Source organism: Carcharhinus amblyrhynchos, chromosome 6, assembly GCF_965287045.1.
Source record: "Carcharhinus amblyrhynchos chromosome 6, sCarAmb.v2.hapA, whole genome shotgun sequence".
NCBI lineage: Eukaryota > Metazoa > Chordata > Chondrichthyes > Carcharhiniformes > Carcharhinidae > Carcharhinus > Carcharhinus amblyrhynchos.
The window spans coordinates 13,615,818-13,641,939 of record NC_137329.1 but is presented as its reverse complement, the minus strand read 5'-3'; the positions used below and the strand labels follow the sequence as shown (position 1 = coordinate 13,641,939).

General features: G+C 44.2%; 1 protein-coding gene across 9 annotated transcripts in view; it reads left to right on the top strand.

Moving 5' to 3' along the window:
• Positions 1-26,122, top strand: part of nav2a (neuron navigator 2a) — an 806,339-nt gene that overhangs the window by 512,606 nt on the left and 267,611 nt on the right. For 7 of the 9 annotated variants that reach the window (XM_080189918.1, XM_080189917.1, XM_080189914.1 and 4 more), the window contains 2 exons: positions 1,227-1,295; positions 2,754-2,902. In XM_080189918.1, the coding sequence (XP_080046044.1) occupies positions 1,227-1,295; positions 2,754-2,902 (218 nt within the window). The remainder of the gene's footprint in view (positions 1-1,226; positions 1,296-2,753; positions 2,903-26,122) is intronic. The other 2 variants (XM_080189922.1, XM_080189916.1) reach the window with 1 other exon arrangement.

Sequence of the window (26,122 nt, the reverse complement as noted above, 5' to 3'; positions counted from 1 at the left end):
ATAATATTGTACGATCTGCATGTGAGAAGTATGTGTAGCCGCAGAGCGTTGCCAGCTGACAAGTTTAAATTGTCACTAGTGAAGTAAAGCATTCAGTTTTGCAATGTGCTCGATTTTCATTTTCTAACGGATATAGTATATTTAGGCAGTAATATGTCTCTTTATGTGACACCGTATCACAAAATAGGTCAGAAAAGACTATTAATTCCATTATTGCTCCAATCAGTTTGATGGTGAAATCTCATGCAGCACCCCTCAATGCTGCACCCCTACATTTGGCATATTAAAAACTGTGTCACTTCCACAAAAAACACTGCAAAATTCATCTGAATCCTTGGACAAGTCCCAGCAGACCACGCTTTCCTATTACGTTGTCAGCCCTTACCCCCTACATGTACCAATTGCCTTGCAACATTGAGTTCTATAGGATTGGGTACACCCATTTGGCACCACAGGTTATCTCTGATAACTTTCACTACCTTCATCTTCCAAAAACATAACCATTGTCCTGTTAAATTTCTAACATCTTCTGTTTCCACTGCTTCTCTGTGTAGACTGTAACACATATTTACCATCTTCTACAAGAAGAATTTGTATCCTGTGTAAGTCCAAAGATGTGCATGTTAGACGAATTGGCCGTGCTAAATTCTCCCTCAATGTAGCTGAACAGGCGCTGGAGTGTAGCGACTAGGGGATTTTCGCAGTAACTTCTTTGCAGTATAAATGTAAGCCAACTTGTGACGAATAAATAAACTTTACTTTTTATTTTACTTATTTACATTTTCTCCCCTGAATTTGAATGAACCTTCCCCTTGTTCCAGAATGTGCGTTGATACCCCGCAGCCATCATTCTGGAGTCGACTTTATTTTGCCTTAAGGAGCGTGAATACTTCAGAAAGGCCATTGCTCAGCTGCCATTTATTTGAACATAAACATCAATAGTACTTTCCTCATAGCTGGGTTGTGAACTTGTTTGCCATTCCTTGTACATTTTCTCTGGCCAGAATGACCACCCTGCTGCGCAATGTCAAGAATTGTTTATGATACTCGGGTAGTCTGTCTCACAACTTGTGATGTCTTGGGTCAAGCTTAGTGGAAATTTGAAATTTGAAGTGACGGAAGTGCTATGTTAAGATTCATGTTGCATGTTTCTGCTGTTGCTGTACTCTCATGCTCTATCCTTTATTCATGATCATTTTTTTTTCCTTTCTTCTTCTCTGTCACAGTGTGTCATCCAGGTTATCATCCCAAAGCAAAAGCACAAGAAACGCGCCCACTCAAAGAAAGACCTCTAGGTCAGCTGGTGTTGCTTGTTTTTAGCCCACTGATCGCTTTTAACATTAGAGGCGTCTAATGTGACTGCACCTGCATGGCTAGGCACTTACTGAACTTGCAAAGTTAGCAGGCCTATCTTAACTGCAGTGCTAGTGAGTCCTATTAACTGTTGGTATACGTCCAGCTCTAACTTTTCCGTTTAAAGAAGACTGCATCCTATTTTGTCGAATTGCGGTCAGATATTTGGAGCCTCTCTCCGCAATTTTTCCCACTCTTCTGCTGAATAGATTGATTCCCCGCTGGCGACCCTCTGGTACCTGACCCGAGTGACCCCTCTCTTGTTTACCAGCTGCAGCAGTGCCTGTCAGCCAGATATCAAACTGTGCGGCTTCACAACTGAGACCGCGGATGAGCCTGATCCTGCCCCTTAGCTGATGCTCAAACATCAGCCCTGCGTTTGATAAATTTGCCGATTGAGAAACCCGGGAATTGGCTTAAGCTGCAGAAATGTGAAAATGTCTGTCAATTGCTGGGACCACAATTATACTTTTTGCTGACTTGCCTTGGCTGAGTTTGACGTTTGCACAGCACACGGCCTATACCTGTGCTGGAGACATGGGTAGCAGTGAAGCGCTGTTCCAAAACCCTCGGAGCAGCAAAACCAGAGAAAAAAAACAATCTGACCTTTTGATTCTTTAAGTTGACCAGCTGGATGTTATAGGTCTCATTAATGCAGCAGAATAGCAAAGAGAAAGAATGCCAAATCGCCCTGGTCAGCTTTGGTTTTTATCCAAACAGAACCATGGCTTGCTTTAAATTGAAAATCTCAACCTTGCATGTCTGGTCACAGTTCAAACGCTTATGCATTGCAATTGGAGAGCAAGTTGGAGAATATTAAGGAGCAGGTGCTTTTCCATATTTCCCCAAGCATGCTTGAAAAGTTGGTGCGAGTATGAAATGGAACCTGTTAGTGAGTGACCTTTAACATTCTATAAATTCAAGGCACTGAACACCACAATTGGCTTGTGTCTCAGTTCACTGAGGCGCCTGAATGCCATGGTGCAAGGGCTTCTTTCCTTCTCTTTGATGTGATGAGGAAAGTGTGTATCCATCAAGATATCCTTCCACGTGTTTTAATTTACTGTGTCTATGAATTGAGTTATTAATGTGTCTGCCAGCGATGTAAATGTTCAGAACCCAGATCCCCATTCACTAACTACATGCCTGTTTTCCTCAAACATTTCGTTTTAATTACTCAAGGCAATTTTAACAGCCTGTGGTTTATTTTAATCTCCTGTGATCTTGGCATTGTATCGATGTCGGTGCTGTGAAATCAGTCTCAATTCCAAACAGAGAGCGTGCTGTGTGATTGGTTTAAGTCTTTTGTCGGTGGCAGTGTTGTTTCTCGTGGTGTTGTCCCGTGCCGGTGACCTTCAGTGCGGCTACTCACTTACTGTTGTTTATTCATTTGGCTTCAGGCTTCCAGCCCCCACTACGAGATTGTCAGCTGCAGGCAGCGAGACCAAGGCTCGTGTATCCACCAGTGCAAACAACAGACGCAGTCAGAGCTTCAACAACTTCGATAAATCCAAATCTGGTCACAACGCAGCAGCAAACAATGAGAAAGGTACACACTTCATCACTTGCTTGTTCACATTCTAGGTGTCGGTTAGGTTCTGTTTTCTGTCACCTTGCCTCAGTTCAAGTCCCTCCCATGACGGACATGAGTGCACCTTCCAGGCAGGCACTTAAGTGCAGTTGTGAGGGAGTTTTCCTGTTTGAGGTGCAGTCTTTTGGACGAATCATAGAATCACACAATCCCTACAGTGCAGAAGGAGGCCATTTGGCCCATCGGGCCTGCAGCAGTAACAACCCCACCCAGGTCCTAATTTTGTAGCCCCGTGTATTTACCCTACTAACTCTCCCTGACGCTAAGGGTCAATTTAGCATGGCTAATCAACCTAACCCGCATATCTTTGGACTGTGGGAGAAAACCCATGCAGGCGTACAACTCCACACAGACAGTCACCCGAATTGAACCCGGGTTCCCTGTGCCATGAGGCAGCGGTGCCACCATGGCAATGAAATCTTGGGCAGGATTTTCCGACCATGCTCACTCCCAGATTGGAAAATCCTGCCGGGTCAACAGATCTTTGCTTGGTCTGCCCCTGCCCGCTACGATTCCCGTGGCGGGTGGGATGGGAAAAATCTGCCCCTTGTCTTCTTGCTTAGGCAGAGTTAAAAGTGTTCAAAGCAGGCTAGAAAACTCCTGGTTATCATGTGTGAACAAATGGTCTTTATCCCATGGACAAGTTTTGGAATCCTGCTGTCTGCAAGCAAGTTGTCTTCTGCACATTTCTGTCGTGATGTTGGTTGTATTGACAAGATTGCATTTATGGTGTCTCTTTCATTGCCAATAGAACAGCTGTGATTCATGAAATTAATATTCTATGGATTTGGAGATTGTTGTATAAATTGAAGTTGAAACTTTGTATTAAAAGTGCTCCACATTACTTTGGCAGGGTGCTTCAAGTTTTGCAGTTGTAAGTTAGGGAGGCGAGAAAGGAGCAATGTAAAGAAAAAAGTCAGAAACAATGCATAATTGAAGCTAATCTGAAAATTTAATTTCAGGCTTCCAATGTACAAGCAATTTCTCAGGTTTGATCGTCAGTTTCTGCTGAGTTGACTGATTTCAGTTCTGTCTTTGGTGCAGGTACGATAATTGACCCCAACTCCCTGGGTTAGAAAGAGCGTTGCCAGCTCGAGGGATTGCCCAAGAGTCTCTCGGATTGAGGTGTAGGCCTTCCCGATCCTGTGAAATGTTTGCATTTTGTTATAAGAACACAAGAACCAGGAGTAGGCCATCTGGTCCCTCGAGCCTGCTCCGCCATTCACTAAGATCATGGCTGATCTTTTTGTGGACTCAGCTCCACTTAACTGCCCGCTCACCATAACCCTTGATTCCTTTACCGTTCAAAAATTTATCAATCCTTGCCTTAAAAACATTCAATGAGGTAGCCTCACCTGCTTCACTGGGCAGGGAATTCCACAGATTCACAATTCTTTGTGTGAAGAAGTTCCTCCTCAACTCAATCCTAAATCTGCACCCTCTTATTTTGAGGCCATGCCCTTAATCCTAGTTTCACCCCCAGTGGAAACAACTTCCATGCTTCTATCTTGTCTATTCCCTTCGTAATCTTATATGTTTCTATAAGATCTCCCCTCATTCTTCTGAATTCTAATGAATATAGCCCCAGTCTACTCAGTCTGTCCTCATAAGCCAACCATCTCAAATGAAAGGAAATATCGGCCAATTTCCATCCCTCCTGGCCACATTCCAGTGACTTCTGATGAAAATACCCAAGGGGAAACTTAACAAGAGGACAGCACTGTGCTTTGCTGACTGTCAATGAAATGTCAATGCTCAGACATGTAAAATGGATATTTGGGCAAGGTTTCCAAGAATGCTTAGTAGCTATGGTAATGCACCTTTGAAAGATGTCACATGCTTCAGGAATGGAGAAGGTATACTTGGCAAGGAATTAAAAATGAACAGCATTGTCTGGATTGAATAAATATGAGTGGAGAGTAAAAAAAATTCGACAAACACACATTTTAAATCCTTTTTAAATGCTGGAATTTCGTCCTTTGCACTGAGTTTTCTTGTATAAAAAGATTCATTTGGAGGTGCAGTACAGTTAACTTGAAATGGGCAACAAATGCTGGCCTTACCAGTGATGCTCACATCACATTGGGATCCTTTAGTGCAAAGGGTTGCTTCATATCATTGAATCTGGTGAAGTTCCCATTTCACTCCTGCCAGTAGAGGGAGATAGTGCGTGAAAGAAAAAAAAGTGTGATTCATTAAATGCAAACATTGCCGATACAATTTTACTGTTTTTAGTCATTTGGTATTAAAGGACTTGAGTATTGCTGAAAAGAAGACATTTTGTTGAAGGTTTTTGTTTTGCTCTCATCAGACCATTCGCAAGAATCCCAAAAGCAACTTTGCGAAAGCTTCCAAAGGTCTTTTACTATTTTTCCAGCTTTCCTCCTTCTTTTCCTCAGCTATCATTGACTGGAGAGCAATCTTCGCTGAGGAGGTGGCTATAACCCTGGGGAATTATTGACAACTTTACATGTTGTTTCTTACTCTGCATAATGATTCTTAAAGGACAATTACTACAAATATTGAATCGAATCGAAGTGACTGATTTATTATTGTCACCTATATTTGGATACAATGAAAAGGATTATTTCTTGTGAGCAATACAGACAAAATATACCATTCATAGAGTACACAGGGGAGAAGGAAAGGGGAGGGTGCAGAATATAGTGTTGCAGTTACCAATAGGGTGGAGAGAAAGATCAGGTTTTATGTGGTTGGATCATTCAAAAGTCTGATGGCAGCAGGGAAGAAGCTGTTCTTGAGTCAGTTGGTACATGTTTTCAGACTTTTGTAAATTTTTTTTCATTGGAAGAAGGTGGAAGAGGGTATGTTCCGAAGGTTGGTGGTGTTGTGGATAGTCTGGAGAGATGTCAGAAGTTGCAGCATGACATAGATAGGATGCAAGACTGGGCAGAGAAGTGGCAGATGGACTTCAACATGGATAAATGTGTAGTGGTCCATTTTGGCAGGACCAATGGGATGAAGGAGTACAATATCAAGGGTAGGAGTCTTAGCAGTGTTGAGGAGCAGAAGGATGTTGGGGTCCGGGTCCATAGGATTCTTAAATCGGCCTCGCAGGTGGAGGCTGTGGTCAAGAAGGCGCATGGTGTACTGGCCTTCATTAATCGAGGGATTGAGTTCAGGAGTCGGGAGGTAATGCTGCAACTTTATAAGACCCTTGTCAGACCCCACTTGGAGTACTGTGTGTGGTTCTGGTCGCCTCACTACAGGAAGGATGTGAAAGCTATTGAGAGGGTGCAGAGGAGAGGGTGGATTGGGAGGCATGCCTTATGAAGATAGGTTGAGGGAGCTAGGTCTCTTCTCCCTGCAGAGACGAAGGTTGTGAGGCGACCTGGTAGAGGTTTATAAAATGTTGAGAGGAATAGATAGGGTGGATTCTCGGAGGCCATTTCCCAGGGCTGAAATGGTTGCTACGAGAGGACACAGGTTTAAGGTGCTGAGAAGCAAGTACAGAGGAGATGTTAGGGGTAAGTTTTTCACTCAGAGGGTGGTGAGTGAGTGGAATCGACTGCCGTCGGTGGTGGTAGAGGCGAACTCGCTGGGGTCTTTTAAAAGACCGCTGGATGAGTACATGGGATTTAATGGGATTGGGAGTTACAGATGGTTCTATAACCTGGTAGGTTTGGATATGATAGGCGCAACTTGTGGGCCAAAGGGCCTGTTTGTGCCCTAGTGTTCTGTGTTCTATGTTCTATGTCCGGTGTGCATGGAGCCCTTGTTACGCTGGTTACTTCTCTGTGTCAGCGAGAAGTCAATAGATGGGTGGCTGGTTTGCGTGACGGACAGGGCTATGTTCACAAATACCACAAATGGCCAATCCTAAATGTTGAAAGCGTAATATTAAAGTACATCAGCAGCTTTAAAGAATGGTATTTATACCTGTCAGAAAACTTTTTTAAAAAAGGGGGGGTTGGTTCTTCCGTCCCGCTGCACTGTTTTACGTCAATGGGCCAGAAGATTTAGGTGGTGCCCGATCCGTGGGATCTGTGCTGGGCATCTGGCACTAAGCATGTCTCCCAGTGCTGGATTTCCGGAACCGTCAGCTCCGCACCAGAAGTAGGCACGGAGTCGCATAATTTATGTTAATGACAATTTAAATATGATTTAAATGCTGTTAGTGGGCACACCGGGCATGGGACAGTGGCAAAGGGTTCGGATCTGATGGGGGTAGGGTCAGATGGGGTGGGGCTTCTGGGGGTGACGTGAGGGTGGAGGGTCCCGCTGCCGCTCTGCACTTTGTGCTGAATGACTGAGGGAGGGAGGGGTGGGCAGCCTGCTGGTGGGTTTTGGGCTGTAGGGTGAGGTTGGCACTATGGGGATTGGATGGGGGAGGTGGTGTTAGGGGCTGCCGAAGGGGGTTTGGATTGGGAGGTAGGGATTGTGGGGAAGGGGGATTTGAGGCTGGGCTGGAGCATGCTTGGGGCCAGTGATTGGGTTGTGGGGGCAGTGAAAGGGCCGGTGATGTGGGGGTCATGGGGCTGGCCAGTGATCGAGCTGGCCAGCAATCAGGAAGGAAGACGAGGGCCACTTCGCATTTGCCAATCTTGGCACTGACAGATTGGCACACGCGCAATGGCCCACTCAGGGCTGTGCTGCCGGCTTCTAAAGCAGGAATAGGTGATTTACATTGGTGCACTCTGCAGTGCACAGAGTGTGGGAGATTCTTCTCTGAACTCCCACTGAAAAAAAAACAGAGTGATTTACTCCAGTTTTCATGCAGATTCAAAACTTAGAATTTTTTTGGAAAAATCGCTCCCAAGCCATTTTCAAAATTTATGCAGTATTGATATATTAATTTAAATCTGGTAAAATTAAAGTTTGTTCTGTTTTTAAATTGAATAAATTTAATCTTGGAATGATTTTCAGTGCATTTCAAAATTCCTCCTTCAATGAAATAATGAAGAAGATGCTGAGAATGGCTTGTTGCAGTTTTCTCACACTTGGAACATGAAGCATCCCAATGAGTCAGCACTCTTCCTGATATGGGTGCGCAACTTGGCCATCATCTTTGCTTTTAACATGATAAAACTGTTGTATCATCGAATCTTAATATTGCTGGCAACACTTGCCCTGATGCTTCAGAGTGAAAGTAAAGATTTTTTACAGATACTTTGCCAAATATAACTTGATATACAGCCATGTGACATAAAATATGTAGAAGGCATGGTTCTATTAAAAAGAATGTTTGCTCTTTTTGACACCAACTGAAATGAAAACTGCATGGAGATTTATTTCTAAATATGAGATTTAAATTCTAATTGAATCTGTAGTTTAGTTACCAATAGATATATAAATCATCACTTACTGCACCTAAAAGGAAGAATCTCCATTTCCATAGTCTTTCTCCATTAGGCAATCCAACAGAAATTGACAATCAACGGAATGTTCTTGAAGCAGCCACTCTTGTAAAGTAGAAAAAAAGACAGCCAAATGTGCACCTCACACACCAGTAAACTGCAATGTGATAATGACCAGATAATCCATTTTAGTGACCTTGGTCGAGGGGTAAACATTGACCCAGCCTTTCTTTGAGATGGTGCCATAGAATCTCTTCCACTCACCTCAGAGGACAGAGACGGGGGTTGAGATTTTTTGCACCCAAGACAGGTGCTTGAAATCAGGAAGTTCGCCTGCTAACTGCAGCAGCCTTGGGGGAAAGCATTTCAAATGGTGGGACAAGTAATTCCCGGAGGGGAGGAATGGGGAAGTAGCAGGATGGAGTCGAGCACAGATTGGAAGTGACAGCAGGGACTAAGCCTTCATCTCATTTGTTTCCTTAAACATTCGGCTCTGTAACCATTCAGCCCATCGAGCCTGCACTGACAACAATCCTACCCAGGCACTATCCTCGTATCCCCACCGCTAATCCTCCTTACACTAATGGTCAATTTACCATGGCTAATTAATCCAACCCACACATCTTAGAAGTGTGAGAGGAAACCGGAGCACCCTTAGGAAACCCACACAGACACGGGGAGAATGTGCAAACTCTACACAGACAGTCACCCAGGCTGAAATTGAACCCAGATCCCTGGCGCTGTGAGGTGGTAGTGCTAACCACTGTGCCACTGTGCTGCCTTTATGGGCAGACCTCAGCAAACATTTTAAGATGGAACAAAATAAAGCTTTTAAACATCCATTGCAGACTTCACTATGTAAAAAACTCTTTCGTGAAAGCCCATTCAACATGCTTAAACCACTTCAAGTACTAAATCCCTAATAAATTTGGTCAAAATCTTGGAAGCCCCTCCCTAACAGCACTGTAGATGTACCTGTACCACATGGACTGCAGTGGTTCAAGGAGGCAGTTCAGCACCATGTCCTCTAGGGCAATGAGAGATGGATTATAAATGTTGGCCGAGCCTGCAGTGAATGAAAAAACATAAAAACATTTGAATCCATAACCTCACATCAAAAGCTCTTTGAACTGTAAATCAAGCTGTGAACTTACGAGCCCCCACTGTGTTAATGATAGGATGTGGAAAGCCATCAAGCATTAATAATGCTATAATGATAGCACTTTGGATATGTCAGCAAACAACTATTGAAACTACGAGAAAAGATTTTATTTTCAACTCTGCAGACATGGGTGGGCAGTTTAAAAAAAAATAAAGGGATAGCTATCTGAATAACTTGACAGCTTGACAGTCTGCAGACCGTCCGCTCTGACGAGGGGTCATTAGGAGTTGAAATGTTGGCTCTATTCTCTCTCCACAGCTGCTGTCAGACCTGCTGAGTTTCTCCAGTATTTTCTGTTTTTATTTCAGATTCCAGCTTCCGCAGTATTCTGTAGACTTAATCTACGATCATGCAAGATAATGCATGATCTGTAAAGATTTGTAACTTCCGCACTGGTGGATAAGACCTGTGGTGCAGTGAAATGGGATCTGTTTGAAGTCAACATTGAGTTAAAATGGTCCTGCTGGGTTCAGGTTTCCCACATGCATGAGTCACATACTCCCAGTGAAAACTGCTGATGAGGGGATGGGACTTCCAGATATGGAGTCTAATCCACCATTTTGGTCTCCATGACTCTCTGAAAATCCATGTCAGTGCCTCAGTTTAACACCTCAGGCAAAAGGTGGCACCTCCAAATGTGCAGCACTCCCTCAGTACTGCACGGGAGATTTTTATATTCCAAGTCCCTGGAGTGGGACATGAACCAATAATCTTCCTACTCAAAGATAAGAATGCTACCCTACTGAACTGTGACTGCTACATAGAAACCTTTGGGGGTGGGGGAAGCTGAAATGTTACATGAAAACATGGATACAATTTCTTTTTTCAAAATATGCATTAAAGTCATAAATTTGTATCTATAACAAATATTGAGTGAATTAGCCATGGTGAGTATATTAGTCGACCATCATGCACGTGCAGTGGCAGATAGGTCATAATCATAATTGGAGAAGACCTTCCAGGTAACTGGATAATAGTTAATGTGAATCAAGACAAAGAACAAAGTACAGCCCAGGAACAGGCCCTTTGGCCCTCCAGCCCTGTACTGATCAAGAAGCACTAATTAAACTAAAAAAAACCTTTTGCCCTCACTTGGTCCTATCCCTCTATTCCCTCCCTATTCACGTACCCATCCCAGATGCCTCTTAAATGTTGCTAATGTGCCTGCTTCCACCACCTCCTCTGGCAGCGCGTCCCAGGCACCTACCATGCTCTGCGTGAAAAACTTCCCCTACACATCTCCCTTCCACATTCCCCCTCACATCTTTAACCTGTGCCCCTTGTAATTGACACTTCCACCCTAGGAAAAAAAAACCCACCCTTTCTATGCCTCTCTTAATTCTATAAACCTCTATCCCCTCAGCCTCTGTCTTTCCAGTAGAAACAATCCTACTTTATTCAACCTCTCCTCATAGTCAACACCCTTGAGACCACGCAGTGTCCTGGTGAACCTTCTTTGCACTCTCTCCAAAGCTTCCATGTCTTTCTGGTAGTGAGGTGACCAGGACTGCACGCAATACTCCATACGTTTGGGAAAGGCATGATTCTGAGAATTATAGGCTTTAGTTGTGAGAATCAAACAATAGGTATTGGCTTTTTGTGACTGACATTACAACCATGTTGTCTTGATTTGATAAGCCTGCATGCAGGTTATGGCAGGGTTTGCTCAACAGGTTGGTGCAAGAAATCATTAGTGAATTTTCCCTCCCTTATTTTCATGAACTCAGGCCAGGACTCCCTACCCTCGCCCATGGCTGGGATTCTCCAGTTTCACTGCAGTAAATGGAGTTTTGGCTGAGGGCCAAATTCTTCGTTTTCACTGGCAGCAGTGACAGGGTGACTGAGATTGGAGAATCCTGGCCTCAACGTCCAACTCTAACCTCTTCACTGCTGCCCAAACTAAGTCAAGGATCAAATCTGATGTGATACACCGCACAGTGTACATACATACCGAGCCATTTGGAACTCCTTTTCCCTATTTTCTTGTGTATGGAAATTACAGTTGAGTAGGCCATAATTTGGCATAAATGTGCCTTTGTTAGCTCCTCAACCAGAGGCGTTGGGTGGGATTTTCCAGCTGTGTTCGCCCCAAAACCAGAAAATCCTGCCCGAGGTCAATAGACCTTCCCATGGTCTGCCCCTCACCTGCTATGATTCCCGTGGCAGGCAGAATGGGAAAGTTTGCCCTGTTACCTTAAATCCATTTTCCTCTTCTTTCCGTGTATCATTTTACACTGATTGCTTTGCTCAGAATTCTCCAGCCTTTCATCTCCCACCATTGCTGCCAGCAAGAATGAAGAACTTGGCACTCAGCCAAATCTCTGCTCGCTGGTCGCGGGACCAGAGATTCCCAGTTGCGGCTGAGATTGGAAAATCTGGCTTTTTATAATTTAATTCTCCCCTGATTCTGTTACTGTTATCTGTCTCAACTGCTACTTGTAGAAAGTATTCTGTGCACTGGTAACCCTCAATACGATAAATCTTCAAGTGTACCCCTTTGTTCTTGTAAGGGTGATTAAATCCACACTACCTGTTGTCTGTTCATTAATCAGTGAAAACAATTTGTCACTCTTTACCATTCCCTAAATCTTTCTTCCATTTACAAGCCTCCAGAGGACCCACTTAATCTTCTCTGTTCCCATCCGCAATTGACTTTTCCTCATTGCCTCTTTGTTTCCTTTGAGGGAAAAGCCCTTATTTGGTACATCATCATTGCATAAAGCTGTTTAGCAGTCTGTTGAAGCTAATACAAGGCTGGAAGTAAATGAAAGCTGTTTACTTTCAGAGAATAAAATTCATGAAGGCGTTATGAATTACTTTGGTATTAGTAGCACATGGCATTCCATTTGACTTGTGTCTGAATTTATTTACGATCCGGTATGAATAGTGAATGAATCACTGACAGAAGTGAAATATCTTGGACATGTAATTTAGCATTGGCCTATAATGGACAAAAACTAACAGCTTGCAACTCCCTTTGTGCTGATACTGAGTGTGGCATTTCTCAACATCTCGAAGTTGTACGGGAGCCAACTGTCAAACAGTTATGATAAAGTGGGAATTTTAAGGTCATTCACTGTAAATTTGATGCTTCTCAGACAATGAGTCTTATTCCTCAAAGAGCAGGGACAGTGTGTTCTCCACCCAGTGCTTACTTTTGTGCTGTCATTTCCTAGAATCATCTTTGGAGTCCGTTTAAATTAACTCGCCTCACTTGCATCAGTTTATGTTTCAAGATTTTGAATGGATTAAAAAAAAAGATACACAGGAACAACTGGGAAATTCTGCGGGCGTTGCAAATCTGGAGTAAGACAGAGAGGATGTACCAAAATATTCATCACGACAAGCTGCCCCAATGGGCAGAGAGAGAGGGTTGATGGGTGAAATTTGATGCCCCTCCCAGAGACAGTTTCAGAGATAGGATTGGGTTAGGGTGCATTGGCCATGCTAAATTCTCCCTCAGTGTACCTGAACAGGCACCGTGCCGTGGCAACGAGGGAATTTTCACAGTAACTTTATTGCAGTGTTAATGTAAGCCTACTTGTGACTAATAAGTAAGTAAAAGGGCATGGGACAGGAAGGTGAGAGGTCAAGACCCCGTTGCCTTTCCGCCTTCTTTCAGTTTAGTCAAAGGTGGGGAAAACTTGAGTGTGGCTTTCTCAGCAACGTAAGGGCCTCATTCCATTGCCCTTGGTATTTAACCAGCAGCGGGTGAGTGACACATCTGGCATGCCTACCACCAGGAGTATTCTGGTGGATAGGCTGGGGACCTGCTAAGGGTGCGGTGGGGTTGTTAAATGCTCTGTTCTCAATAGAAGCACCAGCCATGGGAACTGTGGGACACCAAGTTAGGTCCCATTCTGCCCTTTAAGCCCATGTCTCTTGACAGAATCTGCCTGTCTATCCCTGGGCAAACCTGCCCCCCATACTTTTCTCCTGGGGCCCCAGCAATGACCCTGAGTTTAGACCATGCTGCTGTGGTGGAAGAGCCCTACTGCTCTCTGGCTGGGATTTCCAGGGAAAATGCCCCTCTCTCGAGCAAGGAAGCCTAATTCTGACTCAGTGGGGATTGAATCCTATTGTTCTGGGATTTAGGAACAGCCACAGAGGTGGTTCATGGAATCATTGAAACCCTATAGTGTAGAAGATGATCATTCGGCCCATTTTGTCTGCACCGTTTCTCCGTCAGAGCATCCCACCTACACCCTATCCCCTTAGCCCCACATATTTTACCTGCTAATCCCCCTAACCTACATATATACTTGGACAGTAGTGGGCTATTCACAATGGCCAATCCACCTAACCTGCACATCTTTGGACTGTGGGAGGAAACCAGAGTACCTGGAGGAAACTCATGCAGACATGGAGAGAACATGCAGACTAGGCACAGACAGTGACCTAAGACGACAATCAGGCGCGGGTCCCTGGAGCTTTGAGGCAGTAAAGCTAAGCGATGTGATATCGTGCCGCTCTTTTATTGGGTTGGTGATAATTTTATAGCTGGTGGCTAGATCTCCGGCTGTGATCATTATATTTTAACCTAATACATTTCACCTTGCTCAATGAAATGAAAGATGACAAACTACAAAGATGTAATTTCCAGTACTTATTTAGACCTTTGGTGGGAACTACCCTGTTGTTGATCACAGAAGTATTTAATAAGATAATAGATGGTGCATATAGTCTGTTTCATTGCCTTTGCTGACCCAGGCCAGTGTCTGAGATTGAATGAGACAGTTTGCAGTGGTGGCATACTATTCGCCCTGCACTGTGCTCCCAATCCCATGTCCTCTCCATCACAATGGCTGCCTATTTTGACTTCCAAATCAATTCCTGTCACAACAAGATTCTCCTTCGAGGTACCTTTTCCAAGACCCAATGCGCTTAAGTTTTAGAATAAGCCAATTTAAACAGCCTTTCGTGAGTTAAAGATAGAGTGAGCTTATTAGCTACCAGACATGAGGAAAATAATAAAAAACACATGCACATACATTAACAGAGATTAGAAATGGAAGTCTGTCCAAAAATAAGTTCAAAAAATATACAAATCAGTCTTTGACTTGTGTGTGAGGAGCAGATGGTGAAATGTGGCAATTTTTTGAGACTTGTAATTCCTGTAGCATTGACTTCAGTCATTGAAGAGTTGGTTTCAAGAATTCCGGGTTTTGCAACTTCTGTGGCACACACCCTGACATGCCCAGCACCAGTCCGTACTGACAAAGTTTACAGTTGGCTTTCTACCCCGGTCTCCTGTGTATTCCTGGGAGAGCAGAACCTGCAACAGGTCTGAGACACAACTGACAGGATGTGATTCCTGCTGAGATGATAATCAGCTTCCATTATCTCCACAGGAGATTACTGTCAGTCCCTTTGTGTGTTTGATATGTCCCTGATTAGAAGAAAGAGGTGTGATAATCCGTTGTCTCTCAGGACTTAGTTTCACCCACACTGAAACTGCTCAGTCAATCACCGCATTTACGTTCTCAGAATTTACATCCTCGGCCATCTTTGGTTTGTATGTCCATTTTTAAAAAGAGTAAGAAGTCTCACAACACCAGGTTAAAGTCCAACAGGTTTATTTGGTAGCAAAAGCCACTAGCTTTCAGAGCGCTTGCTGCTCCTTCATCAGGTGAGTGGGAGTTCTGTTGTTTGTGAACATAAGTATACAATGCCCAGCTCAAACTGAATGGGTGCGATTCTACTGGCCTGTCGTAAACCATCCCCTCCCCCCAGCAAAATATCTTGCTGGCAAGAATCATCACTGCTCCATTACTCTACAATAGCAAGAACCAGGTGCCATGGCCACGTCAAGGGGAGGTCTTACAACACTAGGTTAAAGTCCAACAGGTTTATTTGGTAGTAAATGCCACTAGCTTTCGGAGCGCTTGCTGCTTCTTTGTCAGGTGAGTCTTTTCACAAACAGGGCATATAAAGGCACAAACTCAATTTATAGAATAATGATTGAAATGGGAGTCTTCACAGCTAATCAAATCTTAAAGATACAGACAGTGTGAGTGGAGAGAGGGTTAAGCACAGGTTAAAGAGATGTATATTGTCTCCAGACAGGACGGTTAGTGAGATTTTGCAAGTCCAGGCAAGCCGTGGGGGTTACAGGTAGTGTGGCATGAACCCAAGATCCCAGTTGAGACCGTCCCCATGTGTGCAGAACTTGGCTATCAGTCTCTGCTCAGCGACTCTGTGCTGTCGTGTGTCACGAAGGCCACCTTGGAGAATGTTTACCCGAAGATCAAAGGCCGAATGCCCGTGACTGCTGAAGTGTCGGTGACAGGAAGAGAACAGTCTTGCCTGATGATTGTCAAGTGGTTTTCATTCATCTGCTGTTGTTGCATCTGCATGGTCTCCCCAATGTACCGTGCCTCGGGATATCCTTTCCTACAGCATATCAGGTAGACAACATTGGCAGAGTTGCAAGAATATGTACCGTGTACCTGGTGGATGGTGTTCTCACATGAGATGATGGCATCCATGTTGACGATCTGGCAATCTTGCAGATCATCGCTCTGGGAAGCTACCGGAGTGGAGAGGCTATGACATCTTCTCCAGAGCCTTCAACATGTCACTGATGAAGACGGACATCTCACTAAGGCCATCCCCACACCCCCACGTCTTGCCTTCAAACAACCGCACAACCTCAAACAGACTATTATCCGCAGCAAACTACCCAGCCTTCAGGAGAACAGTGACCATGACACCACACAACTGCCACAGCAACCTCTGCAAGATGTGCCGGATCATCGGTCTGCTTCAAAGTCAGAGGTTTAGGAATTACCTGATACAATATGGACTTTCATTTTTATTGCTCTCACTTTTCATTTGAGTAGAGTAGAAATTATTTATTAATATTAGGAGAATGGCAGATGCTGTTGGCCCTGACATTTACCATTTTGTGGGGTTTTCATCACCGTCGCAGCTCCTATTGTAAATGCTTATGGAAGCAAAATACAGCACTTTGAAACACCGCCGAAAATCTTTTCCCTATTCAACCACGCGTAGAGATTTTTAATTAAGCATCTCGTGCTCCTGGGAAAGAGTGAGTTGCTGATGGATGGGATAGTATCTACGAGGAACAGCTGCAAGCTGGATGCTGTGATCTGCTGCACTGATTGGCTGTCGACAGGCTTGCTGTAAAGCTAATGTTGGCCTTTCGCATCAGAGATAGACATTCGGTGCACCTCAAGCATTTAAATAGGTGGCGCGTTGTAGGAGACCAAATGTTTGGTGAGCTGCCAAACTGGTGTTATCACTGTTTGACTTGGGTTACAATTAGATCGACCACCAGTGAAATAAAAGTTCCTTCTGCCTGTTGACTGCAAAGATTCTGCGTGTAATGAGTTTTAGAATCATAGAATCCCTACAGTGCAGAAGGAGACCATTCAGCCCATCAAGTTTGCACCGACTCAACGACAGAGCATCTTATCCAGGCCTTTATCCCTGTTTCCCCCACATGTTGGGGCATTAAGGGTGATCTAGCATGGCCACTCAACCTAACCTGCACATATTTGGAGTGCAGGGGAAGCTGCCAGTGCCAAGGACCCGGGTTTAATTCCGGCCTCAGTTCACTATGAGGTTTGCACGTTCTCTCTGTGTCTGCGTGGTGTCCTCTGGGTGCTCCAGTTTCCTCCCATAGTCCAAAGATGTGCAGGTTAGGTGGATTGACCATGCGAAATTACCCCTTAGTGATAGGGGGCTAATTGAAGGTAAATGCATGGGATTATCATAGAAAAATCATAGAAACCCCTATAGTGCAGAAGGAGGCCATTTGGTCCATCGAGTCTACACCGACCACAATCCCACCAAGGCGCTTTCCTCATATATTTACCCACTAATCCTTCTACTCTACGCATCTCATGACTCTAAGGGGCAATTTTTAGCATGGCCAATCAACCTAACCCGCACATCTTTGGACTGTGGGAGGAAACGGGAGCACCCAGAAGAAATCCACACAGACACGAGGAGAATGTGCAAACTCCACACAGACAGTGACCCAAGCCGGGAATCGAACCCAGGTCTCTGGAGCTGTGAAGCAGCAGTGCTAACCACTGTGCTACCGTGCCGTCATTATGGGGATAGAACCTGGGTGGCATTGTGACTGGTGCAGACTCGATGGGCCGAATGCCCTCTTTCTGTACTGTAGGACTCTATAATCCTATGAACTCATTCAGACACAGGAAGAACATGCAAACTGCATGCAGGCATGGATTGGAGGCTGGAAGTGAACTCGGATCCCTGGCAGCAGTACTAACCATTATGCAACCATGTCGCCTATCTTGACCTGGAACCAATTTCCTTTGCAAAGTAAGTTCATCAAACCCAGTTCTTTGAGGAGTTGATTGGCAGTCCAGAGAAGCTCCTGATTCACCACTAATCCGTATTAAATCAACGGCCTCTTTCAATGGCCATTAAGTGGCCAGTATGGACTGATAGAAATGATTGCACTGGTGCAGTCTCCTCTTTTGAAGAATTAAGGGAATTTATGTGTGAAACCATGTTTAACTTTACTGGGGAGTGTTTGGTGTTGGTGAGAAAATAATAGGAAACTAATAAAATATTTAAGCAATTACAGTGGTCTCGCTTTCATCTTGGAAGTAATACTTTTGCTAAATGGGCAAGTACACAGGGACCTGTCTTGAATGCTGACCCCTTTTGAACTGAAGCAGAGGGAAGAGATCCATTAGTGTTAATTTGTTTTGTACCCAGCTCTCTCTCAGAAACAGTAGAGACACTTGAATTTTTTTTTAAAGGAGTTAACTTATTGTGAAACATTTGCTCAAGTCCTGATCTGACTGTGTTTCTCTTGCCAATTCCCTCCTTTAAAATTACAAAGACCTACCGGGCAAGGATCACATTTGTTTCATTTGCTAGACATTCCAAACCTAATCCCATCGCTCTAGCCTTACAACACAGTCGTGAATCTCCTCTACTTCAAATCCTTAAAAGATTCATTAGTTGCTGTCTAAACCACTCCCTGTGGCAAAGCATTCCATGTTCCAACAACTCTGTGAAAGTCAATTTTTAATTCTTTTATGGGATACGGATGTCACCAGCGAGACCTGGGGTTTTCCCGTCCCGATACAACTGAGTGGCTTGCAAGGCTGTATCAAGGGCTGCATTGCTGTAGGTCTGTCTTCATATGTGGGCCAGTGTAGGTAAGATTTCCTTCCTTGAGGTCCTTAGTGAATGACAATCAAGTAGTTTGATGCAAGATTTATTGAATACATGGGATTTACATTCACCAGCTGTTCTGATAGGATTTGAACTCATACCTTCTAACTCATTTATCCAGGCCCCTGGATTATTAGTGTATAACACAACCACGATGCTACTGTATTGCTATTTCCTGTTCCAATTCACTACCCTCGTGTCAGCAAGTTTGCTCATACCACTTACAATTTCTAATATGGTGGCTCCAGGAAGGTTGTAAAACAAGCTTTGTTTATTCCACCGGTATCAAGGCTGTGTAAGTTCTCAAGGGAAAGCTTTAACTTCAAGAAACAATACCAGATATTCATGGCCGATGCTCTCTGCCCTACATGTGGCCTCGACTCCGCAACGCAGTGACCCACCAGCCTTGAACTGCTAGTCCAGCTCCTGGCTGCAGTCCTGTTCTCCTGTCTCTCCAGGAGGCTTCACAGACTGAGGGGTGCTGCCAAATCATCTGTCAAGGTCTCCAAACCCTCTTGTTGGCACTTTAGCCACCCCCAGGCTTCATGTGCCTTATTCGTTGCCCTCGGTTCCTGCCATGCCCAGTCATGGACGTGTCCTTGCTGCTTTTGCCCTTGCTTCATGGGACTTAGCTCTGCCCCTTTTTGCCAAAAGCACGGCCCCCTTCAGAGAAGGGCTCATAGGCATATCAAGTTCTCCTGCTTCCCCATCGTTTCAACGTCTGCTACCAGAGACCTGCTACAGAGCAGTAACTTATCGAAATTATATAAGAAAATTGAAAGGGGACTTGAGAGAATGTTTCCCCTTTGTGGGGTTGAACCTAGAACTTGGGGACACAGTTTAATAGCAAGGGATCTCCCATTTAAAACTGAGGTAAAGAGGAAGGGTATGAAATTTTGGAATTATTTTTCCTGGCAAGCAGTGCAGGCTGAATCGTTCAATATATTTAAGGACGAGTTAGATTTTTGATCAAGGGAGTAAAAGGGTTCAGCTCAGTCAGCCCATTGAGCCTGCTCTGCCATTCAATAAGATCATGGCTGATCTGATTGTAACCTCAACCCCACGTTCCTGCCGTGTTAACGTAAGCCTATTTGTGACTAATAAATAAATTTTAACTTTAAGACTCCTTTTACTGGAAAGAAAGATCCCAAACAAGAGGATGGGGGTGAGGGTAGGGAAAGTTTAAAGTTTATTTATTAGTGTTACAAGTAGACCTACATTAACACTGCAATGAAGTTACTGTGAAAATCCCCTCATCGCCACACTCTGGCACCTGTTCCAGTACACTGACGGAGAATTTAACATGGCCAATGCACCTAACCTGCACATCTTTCAGACTGTTGAAGGAAACCAGAGCACCCAGAGAAAATCCACGCAGACCCCAGGAAAATGTGCAGACTCCACACAGGCAGTGACCCAAGCAGGGAATCGAACCTGGATCCCTGGTGCTGTAAGGCAGCAGTGGTAATCACTGTGCTGCCCCCAAAGATCCCAAACAGGGGGATGGCGATGAGGGCGAGGGAAAGGAAAGTTTAACCTTTAATTATTAGTGTCACAAGTAATCTTACGTTACACTGCAATGAAGTTACTGTGAAAATTCACTAGTTGTCACACACTGGCACCTGTTCAGGAACACTGAGGGAGAATTTAGCATGGCCAGTGCACCTAAGCAGCGCGTCTTTGGATTGTAGGAGGAACCCAGAGTATCCGGAGGAAACCCACACATTCACACACACGAGGAGAATGTGCAGACTCCACGCAGACAGTGACTCAAGCCGGGAATCGAACCTGGGTGCTTGATGCTGAGGCAGCAGTGCTAACTGGTGTGCCACCGTGGAAGGAGGAGAGGGAAAGGGAAGTCCTGAAGGGGAGGGTTGGGGGAGCAAGGAGGGTGGGAAGGTAAGGGAGCGAGAAGGGGGAGGGAGAGGTAGGAAGAATTAGCTGTTCAAAGGCAGAAAGTATTAATTTTCAAATTAATTCAAGATATTATGTTGCAAGATAATGAGATATTTATCATCAGATATACCAGAATATTCTATAAAGTAATGTAACTGGAATGAAGTGGCAGGTTTTAGGAATCTGTCTTCACATGATTTGTGATATCATTTGAATCCCTTTGCTGCAGAATAACCTTGGAACCTACTCCAACCTTAACTATGGTTGTGATATTGTTACTATCTTAAATTACAATGCAGATTAAGGCCAAAATTAAACAGAACAAAATACCATTGGATTCAGTTACATTTGAACAAATTATTAGTTTTATGTACATAAAATGATAAGTAAAGAAAGATCTGGCTTTTATTATTTATCGATACTTTCATGGGCATCTTATTGTGTTTTCAAGGGATGTGAGCTTTGCTGGCTAGGCCAGCATTCATTGTCCATCCTCAGTTGCCCTTGAGAAGGGGAGGTGAACTGTTTTCTTGAACTGCTGCAGTCTGAGTCCTGTTGGGGAGGGAACTCCAGGATTTAGACCCAGCGACAGTGAAGACGTAGCGATATATTTCCTAGGCAAGACGGTGAGTGAAGAACTTCTATACAGTGGTGTTCCTGTGTATCTGCTGCCCTTGTCATTCAAGATATAGAGATACCGGCGTTGGACAGGAGGTGAGTCACCTGAGAAAGGAGCAGTGCTCCGAAAGCTCATGATTCCAAATAAACCTGTTGGACTTTAATCTGGTGCTGTGAGACTTCTTGCTGTCCAAGATGAAAGTGGTCATGGGTTTGGAAGGTACCATCTAAGGAACCTTGGTGAACTTCTACAGTGCATCTTGTACCATCTGTAAGATGTACTGCTGCTAGTGCGCGTCGGTGGCAGAGGGAGGAATGTTTGCAGCAGGCACGCCGGTCAAGCAGGCTACTTTGACCTGGAAGATGTCAAGCTTGAGTGTTGTTGGAGCTGGACTCAACCAGGCAAGTCATATTCCATAATTGTAGCTTGTAGTTGTGGCCAGGCTCTGGGGAGTCAGGAGGTGAATGACTAGCTTCTGATCTGCTGTTTTAGCCACAGCGTTTATATAGCTAGTCGTGTTTCTGGTCAAGGCAACCCCCAGGATGTTGATAGTGGGGGATTTAGTGATAGTAATGCCAATGAACGCCAAAGGATGATAGTTAGATTGTCTCCTATTGGAGATGGTCATTGCCTGGCACGTGTGGCACAAATTTTACTTGCCTCTTGTCAGTCCAAGCCTGGGTATTGTCTAAGTTCTCTTTGCATATGGATGTGGACTGCTTCAGCTTCTGAGGAATTGAGAATGGCGCTGAACTTTATTTAATCATCCCCACTTCCTGATGGTGTGATAGAAAGAAGGTCATTGATGAAGCTCCTGCAGTGATATCCTGGAGATGACTTCCAACCACCACAACCACCTTCCTTTCTGCTGTTATGAGTCCAACCAGTGGAGAGTTTCCCCCCAATTTGCATTGACTGCAGTTTTTCTATGACTTTGTAATGCCAAATAGGGCCTTGCTATTAAGGACAGGCACTCTCACTTCACCTCTGGAGTGCTGTTCTTTCAACAGTGTTTGAACCAAGGCTGTAATGATGTCAGGAGCTAAGTGGCAGAACCCAAACTTAGCATTAGTCATCAGGTTATTGCACCGTTAATGATCCTCTTGCACCCTGGTCGAGAGTTGAGTAAGGGGGCAATAATTGGCGGGCTTGGATTTGTCCAGCGAGAAAGGGCATACCTGGGAAACTTTGCACATTCTCAGGTAGATGCCAGTATTGTAGGTGTATTGGTGCTCACAACTGGACTAAGGGCATTAATTAAGAGGTTTTTGCAACTGTCATTGTTAGACTTTTAATTCCAGAATTTTTTAATTTAGTTGAACTTTCACCACCTGCTGCGGTCGGACTCGAACCCAGGTCCCCAGAGCATCACCCTGGGTTGCTGGACCAGCAACAATACCACCACACCACTGTCTCCCATCATGGCATTGCAAAGCATTCCCTTTTCAATTAATTATTCTTGTAGTGCACCCACTGTCATGTGAGTCAACATGGCTATGAATTTGGGTACAGTAAGATCCCACAAACAGCGGTGAGAAATGAATTTCCACTTTTTTGTGGGTGGAAAAAAGTAATACCAGACGTGATACCATGATACCAGCAGAACGCACTGATCTACTTACTTAACACTTTGCAGATGTCCTGTTTCTGTACATGAAGATCAACCACCTGAGTTTAACACTGTACCCAAGAAACTGCAGTGAATGGAACTGTGCTACATTTCCTGTGGTATCTTCTGAAATCTTTTTGTACGGCTTAAGCCACACCCTGACCTTGAGACAGAAAATCTACAAATGTAGCAAAAGTGAACATTAACTAGCAACTAATGAGGGCAGAACCAGTAAGCAAAAATAACTTCTTAGAAATGCAGTTTGATAATTTAAATTTATTTATTATGTCACAAGTAAGCTTACATTAACACAGCAATGAAGTTACTGTAAAAATCCACGAGTTGCCACACTCCGGTGTCTGTTCAGGTACACTGAGGGAGAATTTAGCATGGCCAGTGCACCTAACCAGCACGTCTTTTGGACGGTGGGAGGAAACTGGAGCACCTGGAGGAAACCCATGCAGACATGGGAAAAACATGCAGACTCCACATAAACAGTGACCCAAGCCGGGAATTGAACCCGGGTCCCTGGCACTGTGAGGCAGCAATGCTAACCAACGTGCCATTATTTTGAGAGATATATTTCAACAAAGTACTCCCCTTTTGCAAAAATGTATTTACTTATGTGTCCTTCGTGATACCGTACAGTGAGGATACCTCTATCATAGGTATCAAGAGCATGAGGCTGCTTTCACAATTAGCTACTAAGAAGTACAAAACAAAACGACCTGAGGAACTCATTTGCTGGTTTGGTTGTCGAGAGGAGCGTCTGTGTTCTGCTTCCCATCTGCTCCTCATAGCACGGTTCACGACGTGATACTCAGTGAGCTGGGGAATTGGAAAGCTGCATCTTATCACTCCTTGCCTCTCATTTGGGATTGAATGATTTGAGAAAAGCTGATCAAAGAGGGAAACCTTAACGCTTCAGACGATAATGCTGAATTTGCACTTGACCAGCCAGCTTCAATCACACTACACAACAAAGCCTGGTTTCAGACAAAACACTTTATGAGAAAGTGTTTTCTTTTCAAGGTCACTTACACTCAGCCCCCTCTGCAAAAGGTTCTTTTTTTCCCCGAACTCCTGCTTCTTCCCTTTGTGTTGATTTTAAAGAATAATATTGCTCTGACTCTCTACTGGGCTACCACATGATCCCCCCCCCAGTATAGTTTGCTGATGCTGGATGGGGCGGGACGGTGGCACGGTGGTGAGCACAGCACCAGTGACCCGGGTTCGATTCCAGGCCTGGGTCATTCTCTGTGCGGAGTTTGCATGTTCTCCCCGTGTTGCGTGTGTTTCCTCCAGGTGCTCCGGTTTCCTCTCACAATCCAAAGATGTGCATGTTAGGTGGATTGACCATGCTAAATTCTCCCTCAGTGTACCTGAACAGGCGCCGGAATGTGGCGACTGGGGGATTTTCCCAGTAACTTCATTGCAGTGTTAATGTAAGCCTACTTGTGACTAACAAATAAATTTTAAAACTTTATTGGGCTGTCCGAACTTGCAGGGTTACAGGGAAAAAAAACTAGTGTTTGGAACTAAATGTCCCTGCTGTTTCAAAGGGCCAGTACCAAGACATATTGGGCTGAATGGCCTTATTCTACCCTTTAATTTTCAGTCATTCTGTGAACTTACCAAATGTAGAAAATGTCAAGAAACAAGTCAGATTATCTCCCCTTCCTGTAACCTTTTGATGAATTATTAAAAAAGGGGCAATATTTTCAATATCTCAGTGGTTAGATGCAGTGACATTCTGATTAAAATAGCAAATGCTAGAGATGCTCAGTAGATCCAGTAGCAGCTATGCAATGGGGAACAGTGTTTCAGGCCAATAAAAACTTTTAGAACATTGTAAACTGTTCCTTCTCTTCTGGATATTATCCATTGTCTCATGAGTCTGCAGTCATAATTACATGGCATCACCTGTGACAATGAAAGTCATGCACTCATCGTCCTTGTCTCCTTTGACCTCTCCACGGGTTTTGACAGCATCTTCTTCCCAGCGCATATGCTGAAGAGTTTCACACCCAATTTCATGAAGTGTTGTCATCGTTGTAATGTCGGAAACTAACAGCACCTCCCAAAGTCACAATATGATAATCACCCTATCATTGGTTTTTAGTGATGTTGGTTGAGGGATAAATGTTGTGCAGGACACCAGGAGAACTCCTTGCAATAGTGCCATGCCATCTTTTGCACTGAAAAGGGCAGTTTAGTTCCCTGCAGCCATCAGACTTTTGAATAGAACCATCTTATTTTTCGCTGATTTTTTTCTACACCCGATCTGTAACTGCAACGCTATATAGAAACGTAGAAACTAGAAGTAGGAGTAGGCCATTTGGCCCTGCAAGCCTGTTCCACCATTCATCTTGATCATGGCTAATCATTGAATTCAATAACCTGATCCCCCTTCCCCCCATATCCCTTGATATCTTTAGTCCCAAAAGCTATATCTAATTATTTCTGGAAATCAGACAACGTTTTGGCCTCAGCTACATTCAGGGGCAGTGAATTCCACACCTTCACCATCCTTTGGGTGAAGGAATTTCTCCTCACCTCAGTTCTAAAAGGTTTACCCCTTATCCTCAAACTATGTCCCCGTGCTCTGAACTCTCCCACCATTGGGAACATTCTGAATCTATCCTATTAGAATTGCGTCCTCTCCTTTCCTTCTCCCCTATGTACTTTATGAACAGTATGTTTTGCCTGTATGGCACGCAAGAAACAATATTTTTCATTATATCTCAATATGGATGACAATAATAAATATCAAATCAAATCATACCGTTAACAGTGCAACTTCCTCTCAGCACTGGACTGGAATATCAGCTTGTGATAATGCTCGCGACTTGCATGGGGAAATTACTGATTAACCTCCCTGTAGCATTCGTAGGATACAAGCACACTGGTTATTGGTAGTTACCTTACTAGGTGGAGTTCGTATACCGAGCCCTGTATAAAGCAGGACTCTGAGCGGGTTAATTATTGTATTGTCCTGGTTGGGAGACCTTAGTGTTCACCACAGGCTTGTGGTTGTGCAGTAAATCACTGTTCCTTTACAGCTGACTCCTGGAGCTAATGTTACGTGCTAAAGTCTCCTGAGTGGTGCTCTGAGGGAACTGCGCTACCACTGAGCCCAGGGGGCTGATACCTGTTCCCCAGGACCTTTGGCCCCCTGCTGCTATTGCAGACAAGCAAACTCCAAATCATCACAAGACCCAGTTTTTAGACAGAGGGAAGACTTGTGGAAAGAGTTCTACTTTCTCGTGACAATATGAGTACATGAAACATCTAAGCAACAATACCTGCTTGTTGCTAATACTGTGCACTGTTGAACGTTGGGCCTTAATCTCACTCCCTCAAATATGTTTGTAGCTCTGTGGAGCAACCA